The sequence below is a fragment of the Ambystoma mexicanum genome, chromosome 6p, assembly GCF_040938575.1.
Source record: "Ambystoma mexicanum isolate Mex_15411 chromosome 6p, UKY_AmexF1_1, whole genome shotgun sequence".
NCBI classification, from domain to species: Eukaryota; Metazoa; Chordata; class Amphibia; order Caudata; family Ambystomatidae; genus Ambystoma; species Ambystoma mexicanum.
Genome location: NC_090935.1, coordinates 970,474,539 through 970,492,193, shown reverse-complemented (window position 1 = coordinate 970,492,193; position 17,655 = coordinate 970,474,539). Strand labels below are relative to the sequence as shown.

General features: G+C 45.8%; 1 protein-coding gene across 3 annotated transcripts in view; it reads right to left on the bottom strand.

Annotated features, from left to right (window-relative positions):
* PRDM6 (PR/SET domain 6) overlaps positions 1-17,655 on the bottom strand; it is a 268,286-nt gene that overhangs the window by 74,624 nt on the left and 176,007 nt on the right. For all 3 annotated transcript variants that reach the window (XM_069625581.1, XM_069625582.1, XM_069625583.1), the window contains exon 4: positions 15,534-15,661. In XM_069625581.1, the coding sequence (XP_069481682.1) occupies positions 15,534-15,661 (128 nt within the window). The remainder of the gene's footprint in view (positions 1-15,533; positions 15,662-17,655) is intronic.

The window sequence follows — 17,655 nt, the reverse complement described above, 5'->3', positions numbered from 1 at the left end:
GTTACATTAGAAGGTAGTGTTTGTACCTTTAATAAAATCCTATGATTTCCTGTTTTTAAAAATAGTAGTGTGTTTGACCGTGTGTTGGTATATATGTGCATGTTTGTGAGAGTGTCAGTGAATATGGGTGTATAATGCTTATGTGTAATGTGCATGTGTGTGTTCCATGTGTATGATGAGCATATTTGTGTAGTGTATGTGCGTAGTGTGGTACCATGTAATGTGCATTCGTGCGTATGCTTCTTGTTTCCATGTAAAACAAATGTATTGGTTGGGGGCATATTGTGCATTGTGTCTGGTGCAAGTGTATGTTACATGTGTATTATATGTGCCTATTGTGTTTACGTGCTATGTGTGCATGTATTTTCTGAGTGGTGCGGTCATGCTTGGGCGTCTTTACTAATTACGTGTTTTCCCTGTTTTCTCCACAAATCCACATTATATATATATATATATACATATGTACTTTATCAATTGAGGCAGTTTATTGTCGTAGCATATTGTATGTGCACATGAATGACGAGAGGAATAATTGTCTGGGGGTGTGTATATCTGGGGTTATGTGTCTCTGTCTGCTGGACGTGAACGCTGTGTTTATGTGATGTGTGTTTTAGTGTGTGTTATTGGTGTGCGGGGGTAGAGTACATTGGAGGGGTGTATGTAAAGGTGCCTATGCACAATTATACGATGTGCATGTCTGCATGTGCTACCTCTCCCTGTATTGCACCATCCTATTTCACACAGATTTTGGGTGCATGTGGTCATTCTGTATATGTCATTTGTGTCAATATGCTTGTATGTCATGCTTGGGTGAATTACCTACATACATTTTGTGTGCATTGTGTGTTGTTTCTGTAAATTAATGTTATAAGCATATTGAGTGTATGCGGGGCTGTGTGGTTGGGTTTGATTGTGTGTGAGTGTGTGAATGTTACGTGCATATTGAGTGTGTGGATTGAGGTCACAAGTTTTCTGATGGCATGTACGACTGTATAGTCAGCGGTACTACAGCTTGTGTGGGGTGTGTCTGTGTGTGTATGCGCACGTGCGCTGTTGATTCAGTGTGTGAAATGTGTATAAGAGGGTGAACAGAGTCCTTCTGCATGGATTGTCCATACATGATATCTTTGCCTGCTGTGCTCCCCAATTTCTGCATACATCGCATGCATTCATTATGTGAATGGTGTGTGTGCCTTTTGTGGGTCATCATCTTCTGCCCAGATTTCGGGTGCACACGTTCATTCCAGCCATGTTGTTTTTGACGAGGGTGTGAGTTTGCATCCGCATTCTAGCGCAGTGTTCCAAACAGGAATGCCCTGCATATTTGCATACATTATTCTGGGCAAACCTCCAAGTAATAATACAGAACCAAAAACAGAAAAAGGAGAACGATTCAGTTTCATGACAAAAGAGACATGTTTAAATGTCTTATATAATATACACTAATTGATTTTTTAAAACTTCAGGTTGATAAAAGAGGAGCTTTCATGTGGCCAAAAATATAGACTAAATGAAGAATATAAAAATCAAAAAAGAAAAATTCGTATTTCGATGGCAATTATGCAATGCAATAGAAAATAGTTTCATAGACTCATAAAACAAACAACTCTTATTTCATCCCCTACACTCATACGTCACTCATAGACATGCATTCACAGCAATCAAACATTGTTCAGATTATGCTTCATTCTAATTCCCTACTATGACATGATTGCTCAAAGTGAAAGAATTATTGACTGTAATCAAAACCAGTTCAAAGTACTACAGGCATACCAACGTCATTACTCTTGTTACATCATTTGCTACAATTTTAATCACCAGTTCTTTCTTCTTTTCCCAATAAGCGGTTGGTTTCGACCGCAGTGCACCATACTTTATTTCAAGGTCCTCATAATGGTCAGGGGATTTAATGGAATTTCAGCATCTGGAGATGGTTAGTTCAATGGACATGGTTGGGCCCAAAAGAGGCACAACAGGTTCTATATCTACTGATGTCTCCTGAACGCAGAATCCCTTTCGAGTTCAGGAAAAGCATCCTTCTAATTCAAATAAGTAAGGGATGCATTTAAACCATCTTTGTAACTTGGTTTGAATAGAGGGGATCCCACCTATTAACTGAAAGTAAAGTTGATACATTTTGGGCATCATTACAAGTTTGGTGGTGCAGGAAAAAAAAGTGGTGATAATTCTGTTACTGCTCCTTTTTTTGACAGTAGTGCAATTACTGCTGTTTTCCCTGCACCGCAGAATTATAAATTTGAAGGTAAACTGGAGGATTTACCTCCAGCAAGAAGCTGGAGGTAAATCCACCACTTTAGCCCCAAACATTTGTGGATTTACCATGCAGTAAATCCACTGGCGGTAAATCCATCAAAAACCCCCATGGAGTCCTATGGACACCCAAAATAGGGAATTAGCACCAGGTGTAATCCCATGGTCAACCCATGGGACCAAGTGGTGGTAATGGTAAACCATTATGGCAGAAATCTGGTGAATTTACTACTGAATTACCACCAAACTCGTAATGAGGCCCAATTTGAACGTCAAGCGATGTGACATGTATAAAAGTGAGGAGCAAATATTTAGTGGCCAGGCAATTCAAGAACATTACAGTTAGTATTTGGAGCAGTCATTAGTCCAAACAGATATCAGGCAAACCTTCTTGACCTAAAAGGTCAGATGCCGATCCCGATTCAGGGAATGAACAACATCATAATTACTCTACTAGTGGCACAACAAAAGCCTTATCTCTATCACCATTTTATACGAGTAGGAGTCTTTTCTCTGGCACTGTTCCAGGCATGTCTCACCCATTTATAAGCATATTGTTCCAGTCTGGGCAGATTGCACAAGCCTGAACCTTGGATACATGTTTGGGACTTTAAATAGTTAATATTTCAAATTTGTCTGATTTTCACACTTTTGCAGCAGGCACCATTTCAAAGTTGAAGGAAGGCACTGCTGAACATTGCAAAAAACAATGTGGAAAATGTCAAGCTATACGCTCTGAAAGAGTGTTTTTTTGGGGATCTATGGAAAACCCAATGCAAATTATTGACCAGCCTAGTGAAACTTCAGCTAGTATGGCATGAGTGTTCAAATGCGGCTAGATCAGTTGCTGCCACTTGTATGGGTGAGATCGCCAGTTGCAGACGTTTTCCTATGTAAAATGTGCAAGCCCCCAACTATACTGCTACAATTGCAGCAGCATGATCTATATTGTAGTTTTACAGTAGCAGTGACACTATGGTTACGGTTGCTTGACACTTTGCATGGGAAAACGAGAACATCTTTTCCACTTTAACTTTTGACCTTGGCCATGAAAATACGCTGTACTTTGCAAGTAACTCTTCTGGTTACATACTAAATCTCATTCCCAATTTGGTGAGGTTTTATTAACTTTTCCATATAAATAAAGAATTCTGACAAGTTCTTATCCAAACACACTTCAGAAAATTTTTCCTATGTAAATTTGAAAGGGAAAATGTTACATTGATAAACCTCCTCCCTCTCCCGCCTCTAACTATGCCAACTTCCCACAAGAAGTTCAAATAGTCAATGGGTTTCATCCCATCTTGGAAAGTTTCATGCAATCACTCACCTCCCCGAAGTCAAAGTTGAAAGTGAATTGACTTTTGGGGACCCCTACAACTCCCCCCCTCAACCCCACCCATCGAAAGAATTTCAGGAAACATTCTTATAAAATGGGATATTGCATGTAAAAATAATTGAGGGTGGGCGATTTCATGCAGTTCCATCTACATGGGCCAAGATGCTGGGATAAATGTCAAACTTTGATCCCCCTTCAGCTGTGAGGAATTCCGCCATCCATACGGGGGGTGTGCTCTCGCCTGTTTTTAAAAAAATGTTTAAAGAAATTGAATGATGGTAGATCAACCTCCAAAAAATGTGTGGGGAGAATCTGCACACATATTCCTATGCTCATTGCATGACATACAAATAGACCTGTGTACTCTGGGTGGACACAGCCTACATGCACCGTCCTCCCTGTCATATTTAGTTAGGATATGACAGCCAGGATTACACCATGTCCTCTCAGAAGGGGAGGGCAACACAGGGAGGGCCAAAACATCCCCCCTGCCATGGCCAGCCTAATTAACTAACAAAGGCTCCATGGGTCCGCCCTGTCCTTTTGTTAGCTCTGCTGCTGGTGGCAGATTCACATACTAATCAGAGTTTAATTCAAACAGGTCCACATGGGGCCTGGCTGCAGAGACTAACAAAGGAGACCCAAAAAACCTTTGATATGCACTGTGTCCACCTGAAGCCAGCTCTGACAGTGAAATATCACATCTGGGACTACGTGTTGCAGTAGTCCTCCCTGCAGGACGATACAATTCAGAAGGCAGGAGTATGTGATTTGAGAAAGACAGAACATCTGGTCTCGCTGCAGCTTCAAGGGGGGCATGCGACTTTAATAACGAACCACAGATAGATGCATTTACTAGAGAGACCCGTTGATCAACAACAGACAGGAAGATGGGTGGGACTTAGTTTTACATGTTTTCACCCCTTTACCTTTTCAGCTCAAAGCACTCTGGTTTTGACCTCATGCATGCAGGAGATTGTTGGTTTCCACTCAGGATTGGCTCATTAAGGTAGGCTCACCCTACACCAATCATGGTGGCCCATTTAGCTTCAAAAGAGGGCCGAGCCCTCTTTTGGGCAGATCTGAAGACTTTGCAAGGAGTAGCAAGATTAACACAGCATTGGACCCTGGCTGAAGGTACAGTCTGACTTACATCTTCTGCCAGTGAAGGACAGCCAAGACTCCAAGAGAGAAGCAAGATCCCTCGTCTAAACATCTCCCAGGGAACAGCAGGAGATACTGAATCCAGAGGACCCTCCAGCAGCTCCAGAATGAGTACTCAGCCAGAGCACATCGTGCCCTACTAGACTCTGCAGCAAGCTTCCTAGGTGGGAAGTGTCAGAGATTCTCTGAACTAAATCAAGGACAAGGCAGTGCCTGCAACACCCTCCTCAGCTTTGGGCTGTCCGCCCTAAAGGACAACCCAAGCCCAGTGAAGAAGCTAGGAGGGGTGCATCGACAAGCATCTACTGACGTCTGCCTTAAATGACATTTTCGAGCTAGTCGAGCCCCTCGAGCTGCAACTGACTGCACCGCTGACTGTTGTTACGCGGCAGTCACTGACGCCATTTCGAAACGCCTCAACCAGTGCTTTAGACCCACCGACCGGCACTGAGACAACGATTCCTGACCCCGAGCTGACATGTAGGGCAGCCTGCAGCCGTCCATCCAGCCTCATTCGCCGAACCGCCTGCGGCCTGATACCCACAGCTGTCTCCTGTCTTGAACTCTGTCACAGAAGCTGCAAGACGCCCTGAAACTGACTCGATCCTGTCAAGAACCAAGAACATCTGCAGCACAAGGTGCATTGTGGATCTGTCCTCCTGGTTCTTCTCCGAAGGCCCCTAGTGACATTTTATGACCCATTGCTCCCTTTGTGTTGAAACCAAGTATCCTTGAACTATTGCGATTAATTACTTTACCGACTACCCTCATGTCAGTATCCAGAGTGCATCCCTTTTCCTTCTTTGAAAATGTCTGTCCTCTGCATTACTTGTATTTTGAAGTGTGCTAGAACGGTTTGTTGTGATAATAATAAAGTAGATATGTGTATACAACCTTGGCTGGACAGTCCCTTCTATCATTGGGTAATAACTGTATTTTCGCTTTGTTGCAACTAATCAACGATCCACGACCTTTCGGAGATAAGCTTGTCGTTCCATCCATATTACCAAAATTGGACATGGAGGTTTATAGTTGACTTGTGTTTCCAATTTGTTCGGATCCCTTCTGGTGTACTAGAGGTGTGATGCTGATTGATGGTTTTGAAACCAATATTCGTTCCTGGACCACTGGTGCCCCGGAAGATGATTCGTTACACCAACCGACCAAGGTTAGGCTCGAAGGCCACCTACAATGTTATGTTACATACATTTATTAAGCGCACATACATACACCCGAGGGCTTCTTGGCGCTGGTTGAGAGGAAGGATTAACATATTTAAATGAAGACTCAAATGGGAATGTTTTCAATAACCGGTGGAAAATTAGGTGGTCCTCAGTCCCACAAAGGGTGAAAGGCAGATCATTCCAGGCCTTAGCGGCGGCTACTGAGAATGCACGCCCATCTGTCCATGAGAGTTAGATCCGGGAATCTGCACTAACAGGGCGGATTGAGAGCGCAACACGCGTGTAGGAACGTAGGGTACACATTTCTCCTGCAGATATTCAGCCCAGAGGCCGTAGAAAGCCTGATGTACCATACATGTGGACTTGAAAAAGAATGTGGCTTTCAACAGGAAGCCAGTGGAGTTTCCTTAGCAGGGGGGACATGTGCGCACCAAAGGGGGGGGGGCGAAGAATGGCTCTGCCCGCAGCATTTTGAAGTAGCTGCAACCGATTTAGAAGGTAGCAAGGGTGGGCTAAGTAGTACAATCCGTGTAGTATGAGACTGCAGGAGATTCTTAAAAGTTTATACTACACCCTTCCCCAAAATCCACTGGGAATACCTATGTGCTTAGAAGCGCTGCCAACTAGACAGCCAAAGAAAATAAGACTTCTGCGCCTATTACTAGAATGGCTGAGTCACAAGGTAATGAGTTTTTGTTGTCTCTAAAACACTTTGTTCTGAATCAAGCAATGTGTAAAGGTGTTTTGCTTGTGCCATGGTTAAAATAAACGTCACTGATTATAGTTTCTGTTCTGCATAGCACTTGCTGCCCTGCTTCACAGCATCATCAGTGTTCATTTAAGTCATTTTAAAGGTACCTAAATTAATCAACCCAGATAGAAAAACAAGCTGGATCTTCTCGGAATTGAGAGTGTGACCTGCAAAGGGAAATTAGGTTTCAGCAGCAAGCAGCTAACCCACTGAGCTATCTGTCTTGCCAGATGGGTAGATCTGTGCAGATGACTAGTGAGCAGCCTTCTGCTAACAATGATGAACCCATTTTCAAACTTGGAGTTTTACGCATTTCATGTTCTAAACTGTGGCTTTTCTTGGACGTAAACACAGCGTCAGCATCGTAGCGGTGCAAAGGGGGTAAATAGCGGCAATGACTAGCCTTGCTGGTGAAAGCGCGGCCCTTTCCCTGCCGATGGGTGGTCTCGGAGGCCCGGGGTAGGCCCCACGAAACGCGTATGCACGCACCGAGTCCTACAAGCAGGCCGTGCTCCCAAAACTCGCACACATCTCTGCGGGCCAGGGCACATCAAAGGGGGCTCTCTCTTTTCGGATAATATTTCCCTTGCTGACATGTATTTAGTATTGCGGTTGGATGACTCATAAAGATAGCTGCGCGGCGTCCCGGCGCAGTCGAGGAGGAGCGCGCGCCAACGACCGTTATTGTCAGCTTCACAAATAAAAACAAAGCGCTCGGCGCGGGGTCAATCAATCACGGGGCTCTTTGAAGAAAATTCCATTTAGATATTACAAATCATAACAGGCGGAATTCGAAACAGCTGACTTTTGGTGGAGAGGACGTCCATGCACAATAAAATTAGGCCCGCTTTTCGGGGCCGGCGTTTTCTATTTTCTTACGCTCGGGACTTAGTCACTGCTGATGGATGCCAGCAGTTGGAAATCATGTTTGTTCAGCCCATTCAATGGAGATATCCAGTAATCAAGAACAGATCAATGTGAGGCGAGCCACGCGTTAAACTGTCCCGTGGGGGACGGGGGATTGTAAAACAAGTGTTTAATGCAATAATGGCTTTCTCCTGATCACCTTTTCCGGAGGTTTTCTTTCCCACTTCTAAACTTTCCTATCTCTCGCCTGACCCCTACACCCAACACGAGTCCTGGCTGCCTGAAAAGGGCCGAGCACGAGTCAGTGTGTTATTCATGGCGTGGTCTGTGGAGAGGGCTCTCACATGTTACAGCAGGTCTGGTGTCCCGCAGGTGGGACTGACCTCACCAGTGTCTCTCCAAGGCCACCAGGCCGTGGCCCTAGGATAGAGCATGCCTAATAAGGACGGTTCCCCCAGAAGGCAAGACGAGAGGGGCTCCCATGGGACCGCCAATGGCACGGGACGGTCCAGTTGGTAGGTGAGGAAGCCAAATATCATTCGACTTTGACACAAATCTTTCCACAGATGCTGTGGGCAACCTCTCAGTCCTCTCTACTAGCAAAGGCACTGTTTGTGCAATTCACTATGTCCCACTAATTCCATCCACAGAAGAGGAAGGAATGGGTGGGCTGTGCTAGTTGGATTGACAGGTGGATGTTTAGATGGAAAGATAGATTGCTAGTAATACTAACAGAGAGAGCTAGAGAGAGACACAGGGAGAGAGAATACATTATTGTGTATGTCACTCTAGTGAAATCATGCTGGAGAATAATCCTGTCACTCAGGGATGTTTTCTAAAGAAAGACATCTTGCTAAGGATTTGCAAACAATTGAATTCCTATAATTTGATGGCATATTCTAAGATATATGCTCAGTTGAATTTGTTGGCTAAGCTTTCAAATTTCCTGAAACTCAACCCAACCATGGCAGAATTCATCCTCCCCACTGCAACAACGTGAAGCAAGCAGAGATCCAGCAGGGGGTGGATAACATGGAACTCAATAACTTCAGCCTCTTCAACCTCACTGACAACGGCAAATCACCAAGATTCAACATCAGCTGTGACACCCCTGTGACAAATCAACTTCCGGGGCACAAGTGGTACAGGGATAAATATTGGTTTCTAAAACATCAATCAGCCTCTAGTACACTAGAAGGGATCCGAACAGATTGGAAACCAAGATGTTCTTGGTGCCCGACAGGGTCGAGTCGATTTCAGGGTGCCTTGCAGCTTCTGCAACAGAGTTCAAGATGGGAGAAAGCTGCGGGTATCAGACAGCAGGCAGCTTGGCGAGTGTGGCTGGACAGATGGCTGCAGGCTGGCCTACACAGCAGCTCGGGTTCAGGAATTATTGTCTCAGTGCTGGTAGGCCTGTCTGAAGCACTAGTCGAGGCGTCTCGGATGTCATTAGCGACTGCAGTGTAACAACAGTCAGCTGTGCAATCGGATGCAGCTCAAGGGGCTCTACTGGCTCGAAAAAAAGCCTTTAAGGCAGACATCAGTAGATGCTTGTTGATGCACCCCTCCTAGCTTCTTCACTGGGCTTGGGCCATCCTTCAAGGCAGATGACACAAAGCTGAGGAGAGTGTGCTTGTCGGCCTGTCTGCAGCACTGGTAGAGGCGTCTTGGATGTCGTTAGCGACTGCAGCATAACAACAGTCAGCAGTGCAGTCGGTTGCAGCTCAAATGGCTCGACTGGCTTAAAAATGTCTTTTAAGGTGGACGTCGGTAGATTCTTGTTAATGCTCCCTTCCCTGATTCTTCACTGGGCTTGTGCCGTCTTTTAAGGCGGGTGGGTCAAAGCTGAGGAGAGTGTTGCAGGGAGCTGCCTTGTCCTTGTGTTGTTTCAGAGACTCTCTGGCACTTCCCACCTGGGAAGCTTGCTGCAGAGCCTAGCAGGGAACGCTGTGGCTAGCTGGGTACTGGTTCTGGAGCTGCTGGAGGGTCCTCTGGATTCAGGATGTCCCTCTTTTCCCTGGGAGATGCTTAGGGGAGGGATCTTGCTTTCCTCTTGGAGGTCCTGGCCTTCTTTCACTGGTGGAGTATATAAGGCAGACTATACCTTCAGCCAGGGTCTAATGCTGAGTTTTTCTTGCTAATCTTTGCAAAATTTTCAGATGATCTGCCAAAAGAGGTGCTGAGCCCTCTTTTAATGCCAAATGGGCCACAGGTATTGGTGTAGGCTACGCCTACCCCAATGAACCAATCCTGGTACATCACCAGCAATCTCCTGTATGCATGAGGTCATAACCAGAGTGCTTTGCGGTATAGGCCGATTTGACTGACAAACAATAGTCGCAATGACCAAAAGATATAAAAATGCTACCACCAAAGGTTCGAACACCAAAAGTTTGAACCTTTGGTGGTAGCATTGTAAAAAAAAACAAAAAAAAACAGATGCTGCGGGGGTGTCCTCTCGCCCCGCTCACTACACTTCATGGTATAGTGACCGAGGTTTGCAGGGGACACTCCCGCAGCCTTCCGTTTAAAAAAAAAGAAACAGGGCTGCGGAGGGTGTCCTCCACATTGCCCTGCTCACTACACTTATTGGAATAGTGAGCAGGGGTTGCGGGGAACACCCATGCAGCCCTCAGTTTAAAAAAAAAAACAGGGGTTGCAGGGCAGTGTCTCCTGCATCGCCCCACTCACTATACCTTGTGGTATAGTGAGCGGGGGCAGGGGGGACACCTCTGCAGCCTTCCATTTAAAAAAAAAAGAAAAGAAAAGGACCCTGTGGTGCCGGTTCCCGATCACAGAAGTGAAAGGGAACTAGTGATGCAGGAACCCAGCGTGAAGATGAAGGTAAGTGGGGTTTGTTTATGTTGGGGGTGTGGGTGGGGGTGTGCTGAGGGTGTGGGTGGGGGGAGTTATGGGTGTGTTGTGTGTGTGGGTGTGAGTATGTATGTGTGTTCGCATGAGAAAGGTGCGAACAATTGGTAGTTTGCCCCTTTCTCATGCAAACATTTTGGCCGTGGTAGTTTCTGCTGCGGGCCAAATCACTTAGATTCATGCTTTGCAACAGAAAAGGTAAAAGGGTGAAAACATGTAATACTGAGTCACACCCATCTTCCTGTCTGTTGTGGATCAAAGGGTATCTCTAGTTACTGGAGCTCTCTGTGGTTTGTGATTAAAGTGGCAGGTCTTCCTTGGAGCTGCAGCGAGAACAGACTTTCTGTCTCCATCAATCCACATTCTCGCACCTTCTGGATGGGGTCCCCCTTAGGGAATGACTACTGTAAACATGCAGGCCCAGACATGATATTTCACTGTCCATTGGTGCTAAGGGCAGGAGCTGGCTTCGGGTTGACAAAGTGCATATGAATGGTTGTTGGCATTTCCTGTCTCCTGTGTTAGCCTCTGCAGCCAGGCCCCATGTGGGCCTGTTTGAATTCAACTCTGATTAGTATACAAAGCTGTCACCAGCAGCAGAGCTAACTAAATGACAGGGTGGATCCATGGAGCCTTTGTTAATAATTAGGCTGGCCGTGGCAGGGTTGATGTTTTGCCCTCTCCCTTCTGAGAGGACATGGTGTAATCCTGGCTGTCATATCCCAACTAAATATGACAGGAGGGACGGCACCTGTCGGCTGGGTCCACCCAGAGTACACATGTCTATGTGTATGCCGTGAGGTGAGCATAGTAAAATGTGTGCAAGTTAGCACCACACATTTTCCAGAGGTTCATCTACCACCATTCAATTTCTTTTATAATTTAAAAAAACATGCAAGTGCACACCCACTGTGCGGATGGTCGAATCCCTCACAATCCCATTCAAAACTCGCCTCAAGCGTAAAATTGCAGGGTAGCAAGTGGGCCTCCTCCACAAAGTCAAGCTTTGCCTTCCTGAAGCGGACTACAGGATCACCATGCCAGGATTAGTCATATCTGTCCAGGATGGTGGCACGTCTTCCTCACCAGTACCCCAGCCTCCACAGTGTCCCCTCTGAAGAACATCCTGCATGCAGCAGCCTGTCTCATCAAAGGCCCAAGCAATTACAAGCATGTCAGCCAAAACCTGAGGGTACTACAGTGTCTGCCCCTCGCAGCCACATCACCTTCAAGGCAGCCTGCATTACCTGGAGGCCAATAACCATTGATGCACCCGAGTACCGCAGCAGCAAACACCCCCTCTCTGGAGCCCAATGCAACAACAGGAGCCTGGACATCACCAGATGGAAATCAAGAACTTTAGCAAGGAAATGACTGGGAAGCAAGCCTTCTCCGATTACACACACCGAATATCAGACAACGTTCCACTTGATGTCAGGCAATGCCCTTCTCTTATTCCATTCAAAAAAAGGATAACTATACATCTTCAGAAACCACATCTCACACTCGAGCAATCTGCAGAACCTCACTGCCGCAGCGTGAGTTTTCCTGTCCCTCTGTAACCTATATCCCCTTCCTATAACGCTCTGTTTCCTATCTCTCATCTCTGTATGCCCTCTCTCCAATTCCTTCTTACTGTACCCTTAAAGGTACATGTTTCTAATGGTATCCATAGTAGATATTGCAGTGTATTACTGTAGTGCCTTGTTGGACCCCGCTGTGTTGCTTTCCAGCTCGGTTTGCAGTATTTAAAACCAAATGCATATATACATTGATTTATTGGTTTGCTTCTGAAACATGTACCAAGACCACTGTTATCAGCTCAGGTAGTTTAATTTGCGAATAGCCTGTTGGTGGAAAGTACAACTCTGGCAAAATGATTCTGTCCATCCCAGAATGCAGCTCATAACTGATTCTGTTGAGTGTGCTAAAAAAGAATCCGATGGTGACTAATTGAAGACGAAACAATGCTTGAATGGTAATGTTCTGGGAGCTTTGTTATTTTGGAGGTGCCCGATGTAACTTTATGGATAGGCCTATGCTTCTCTCAGGATCTCAGGGGCTAGTGAGTGGAATAAAATGGTGAGTTTGCTAAACAGCAAACTATTTCCAAATGTTTGCCCATGGACCAAACTTTCAATTAGCACCCATGGGAGACGTGCAGGCCAATCTAGTGACTGGAAACCTGGCCGAATCCCAAACTAACAAAATGGCGTGCTCTCAGCCGGCTCAAGCGCCTTCCTCTGGGTGGCTGCCATTTTTATGGACCAGCCCCGCATCCCGTAAACTCCACTCTTATTGCCCACATCCCCATATCCTCCCAACCCCACATACCTGCTCCTCTCCGCTATTTCCGATTCTGTAACATCTCAGCCTCATACCATGGGAATATAAAAGAGACTACTCCCGTTTATGTTTGCCAAAGCAGACGGCTATTTTTTTCAGATTGGAAATTTCAGATTAGAAATACATGTAAAAATATTAGAACACCAAAGGGATCCCCGGCTTGCTGATAGCAGAAAACCTAGCACAGGGATCTGTCAGGGCCTGTAATGGCCCCGACCCTCTCACCTACCTGGTTCGGTTTGGCGAGCTATTACCGGCACTGACAGTCCTCTGTTACAGAGTTTATCGCTATAATGTTGAACGCATTTTTCCAATGTTGAATTAGAATGCTGCTCGTGTAAAAACAATGCAAGAAGTCCAAAACATGCATGGAGAGCAAGAAATGATATTGTTTGAAGTGGCATGGTAGCTCAGTGAGCTTAGCACCCTCTCTGTGCAACCTGGAGTCAGGTGTAGGGCTAGGTCCAGGGACCCATTCAATACTGAAACACAGTTAGGTTTTAGGAATGACCAACCATTATGGAATTAATCTTCAATGAAAACAGCTTTGTACACATTTGCCCAGTACACATTTCTTCTGCATATCAACAACACCTGACTGGATTCTACATTTTGATTCGTTGGGACCAGCCCCATCTCAGGATGTAACTATGAAAGTAGGCATTTATAAACAGTGGTTATTTAACAAATACTAACTTAAAAGAACACGTTGGTTACAACCTTCCCTGAATTTAAATAGCTAACATAGCCCCACGTCCTTCATGCTCCCCAGGGGCCGCCTTTAGATCGGCAATTCTGTTCAAACAAAATGTGACCTGCTACTTTGACCAATTGGAAGTTAGTATAAGAAATGTGATTACATGATTTTTGCTTTTTTAGTTAAATATGTTCTGTGTGACGGTAACTGCAACACTGAATAAAAATGCTACAATTTATTGAATCTTTCACCGTGATACCCACGGGTCTGGGCGATTAACAAATGTAATAAATAAATAAATAAATAAATAAAATGAGTGTGAGAGAGAGAGAGAGAGGGGAGGACATTTAGTGAATGAAATAGAGGAAAGGACAAAACGAAAGAAGATAAACATAAAAGAATTATGTAAAAAATAAGGAAAAGACACACATGGAAGGGGGAAGTACGACAGTAGAAAACCATCAATAGAAACTTTAAATAAGGAACAAAATGCTCAGATCAGCAAAAAGCGTAGCAGGGACCATCAAAGTGAGGAGGAAGTAGAGAAAGGCACAAAGCATGACACAAATGAATAGAAGTGAGAGAACATGGGAAGAAGAGACACTAAATGAATAATGTCATGCTTTCAATGGTGCTTCATGCTGAATGGTTCCTGCATCTTAGCAGTTTGATGATAGGCATTATTATTATTATCCATTTTTTATAGTTCTCAATTCATCTTCCTAAAAGCGATCAGAGGGAGTGTTTGATGAAAGGAAGATGTCGCAGAAAAAGGAACTAGAGGAAACAAAATAGAACGAGGAAATGTGGAAAATGGACAGAAAATGGAAGCCGGGATTCACAAAGAACCAAAGGGATATAAGGAGCAGACACCCAAAACAAGAAAAGTGAAAATGGGAAGAAGAGATACAAACAGAAAAGAAGAATATGAAGCAAAGGAAAGAAGAGCAAGGGAAGGAAAAGAGCGCAAACATGATTAAGAGAGCGTAAAAGGAAAGAGGAAACACAATAAGGCAAGAAAAGAAGGGCAAGAATTTAGATGAAGAAAAAAACGAGACAAGTAGGTAAACGCAAAGAGAGTGTCAGAGAAGATATAGAAAGGACAGTGATAAAGGGCAATAACCAGAGAGTACAAATCCATGATAGAAACTAGGGGGCGGTGCTGACAGGGAAGGAAGAGACAAAAGGCAACCATGAGAAGATGGGAAGGAGAGAGACAATATTAGGAGAAGCTGAGAATTAGTCTGCTACTTCTTGCATTATGTGTAATGAAACTGTCTGTTCCCAATAAAAGGATGCATACTTCTATAAATAGGCACTGCAAATGCCAAAGGAGTTTCGGTTTGAACCCAGTATTAATAACTGTGTAAACAATTTAGTGCACAAAGGTTTACGCATAAGAAAAGACATTGGCCCTCATTAGGACCCTGGCGGATTTTTACCGCCATCCACGGACTTTCCGGCCATGGCGCAAAGTCCCTTTACGCCATGGCCGATGGCGGACTTACCGCCCCATTCCGAGGTCGGCGGGGCGGTAAGTCCCCATTGTCCCATTTACCCTTCCCCATTCCCATTTCGGCCCCATAGGGCTCAATGGGAGTGGGGAAGGAGTTAATTACGCCACCGTAAAATACGGTGGCGTAATTAACACCAAGGTCCCAGAGCGCCATGGATTTTTCCGCCCGCAAAAAGCGGGCGGAAAAGTGTCCATGGCGCTCTGGAAACTCGTAGTTGGCGGTAAGGGGTCGGCGCAGCTAACGCTGGCGCAAACCCCTTACCGCCAGGGTCCTAATGAGGCCCATACATTTGCCTATTTGTGCTGAAAGGTAAATAATTAGTCCAAAACCTCTACTGCCAGCACCAGGCACTCCTCATACTACAATTGCTTATTTGGAAAGTTTGCGCCAGAACTTCATTGCCCTGAACAGAAATCTACTATAAAGTCTAAGTACGGATCTGCAACAGAACCCTTCAAACCAAAGCTACGCCCTCCCCGTGGCCAAGGACATTTTCCCATTGCAAGGTAAATAACAGAAGTATTACCTGTACTGCACCACTGTCAGGTTCTGCTCCCCGCAGTGCCTCGCGCAGCGGACATACCTCATCCAGCTTGACTTACTGGGCTCGCCGCCATCGATAAAGTGCTGCAGCGTCCCCTCCTGGTCGTATATCTAGGGAAGAGGTCAGAGGTCAAGTGTTTAGAGAAAATCATCAGCAATCATTTCCGCTGCTTTGCCTCGCTGTCTCTTAATGTCGGCTCAATTAAATGTACTGCCCTCATATTTAGCTCCTGTTGTGTGGCAGCTTTTGAGAGCGCAGGCTGGAGGAGGGGTGGGATTCTGGGTGACGCGCGCGCGCTTATGGCGTTCTGTCTTATCGCGCCCGTCTTTCTTTAATACTAAGCATGTCTGAGATGAGCAAAAGAAGTTACCAGTTTCCCAAAGAACATCCAACCTATTTGGACAGAAGTGTCTAAAATAATGAGCTGTCATGTAAACAACTTGAATCTGGGACTCCGAGCCACGGGCCAGTGGCGGGAATATCCCAAGAAGGTTTGGAAAGACTGCTGGACGTTTCTGCGTCACAAAGAGGGAACCAGGGCAGCAGAGGATAACTCATTGTAATGCGTGTCCAATATTTAGTCCATGGACTACTCAGGGCAATGGAGTAACTTTGCTGAAAATGTTGGGGTGGACATGACATCCGAAGAAAAGGTGCCACAGCCAAATGAATGGGGACAAAATGGTGTCCATGCAAGTTGGGGGGGACAAACACCCCTTTACCCGGGCTGTCTGAGCACATGCGCCTTGAGCTCAGTCCTTGCAGTCACACAGCCAGCGAGCGGGCTCCCGGCCCGCCCCAGCCAGCGTATCTGGCTGATTCCATGCGGTGGTGGTAGCCCGCCCTGAGCAGAAGAGCAAGCGGCATGATGTGTCTTGCTTTGCTAGTTTACACTAAAGGTGTGTCGACACCGCTAGGGTCCGATCACTATAAACAGTCCTATGGTGAGGACATTATAGGCGACTGCCCACGCTGCAACCCTGACAGAAGCTGGACTAGTGCCACTGCTGGACAGTTTAACCAGTCTTTGCTGCAGTTTGTATTGTATTGTATTTTTTATTTATAAAGCGCCTATACATAGGCAAGTGTTTCAAAGCGCTCAAGGAGGGTGGGAACATGGGAAAAAAACAACAGTCGCTCAGAGCGCTTGAAATTCTGAGACGATAATAGTCTGCACAGGCAGAGTAAGTGCGTACAGCATATTTAACAGTTGAGACACAGCAAATAGGCCTGGCGGCGATTCTGCGGTTTTACCAGTGCAATTGAGGTGTGGAGACAAGGGGGAGCAGACAGACGATCTTCGGGCACGGTGCATTCGGATCATGTGAGTGCACAGACGGTCACAGGGAGGGAGAGGGCCAAGTGGAGACTGGGGTAAGTGCAGAGAGTACCACTCTCTTGGGTTGTTTTGGAAGTGCAGTGGAGGTGGGATGGGGGTGGGACCCTGAGGCAAGTGCGAAAGAGGACTGGCGTGGGTGCCCGGGACCTGTGAGACTCTGAGTTACACCAGGCGGCCAGCAGTATTCCAGCAAGACTAGAAATGCTTTTTGGGCCCTAAACATTGTATCTTGACCCCTGAGAGGGCCTGAGAGGGCCTGAGAAAGCCTTTGTAGCATTACCGGTAGGACATGTTAAGCCTCAGTCATGGCATAACTGCAGAATCGTTCCAGAACATGCCCGACCCAGGCTACAGCAACACATGCGGCTCCAAAACATTGCCATGCTCCCTGGGAAGTCCTATACCACGCGCAGGACAAGTTCCAATGAGATCACTAGGAAGGTCTGGGTTTCTTGTATAATTGCAATGTGGACACTCATCTACAACGTCCTACCTGTCAGCTGTGTTCTAATGTTTGGGCAGGACTAAATCTACAGCAAGGCAATTCCAGGCCTAAGATGCCACCAGTAGAAGGAACCCCGGGGGCGACAGGTGGGACTCATATACATCTAATAGCATCCGCTCAAGGGGGGCAGGGATGATGCACACATGGCACTTCGACCGAGGAGGCGTGGTTCTTCACACGAGCCTTCACTGTGGCTCCTACCAGGGAAGGGCGGTGCAGTAAAATGTGCCATCACGTTTACCGTACAACCATATTTCAAG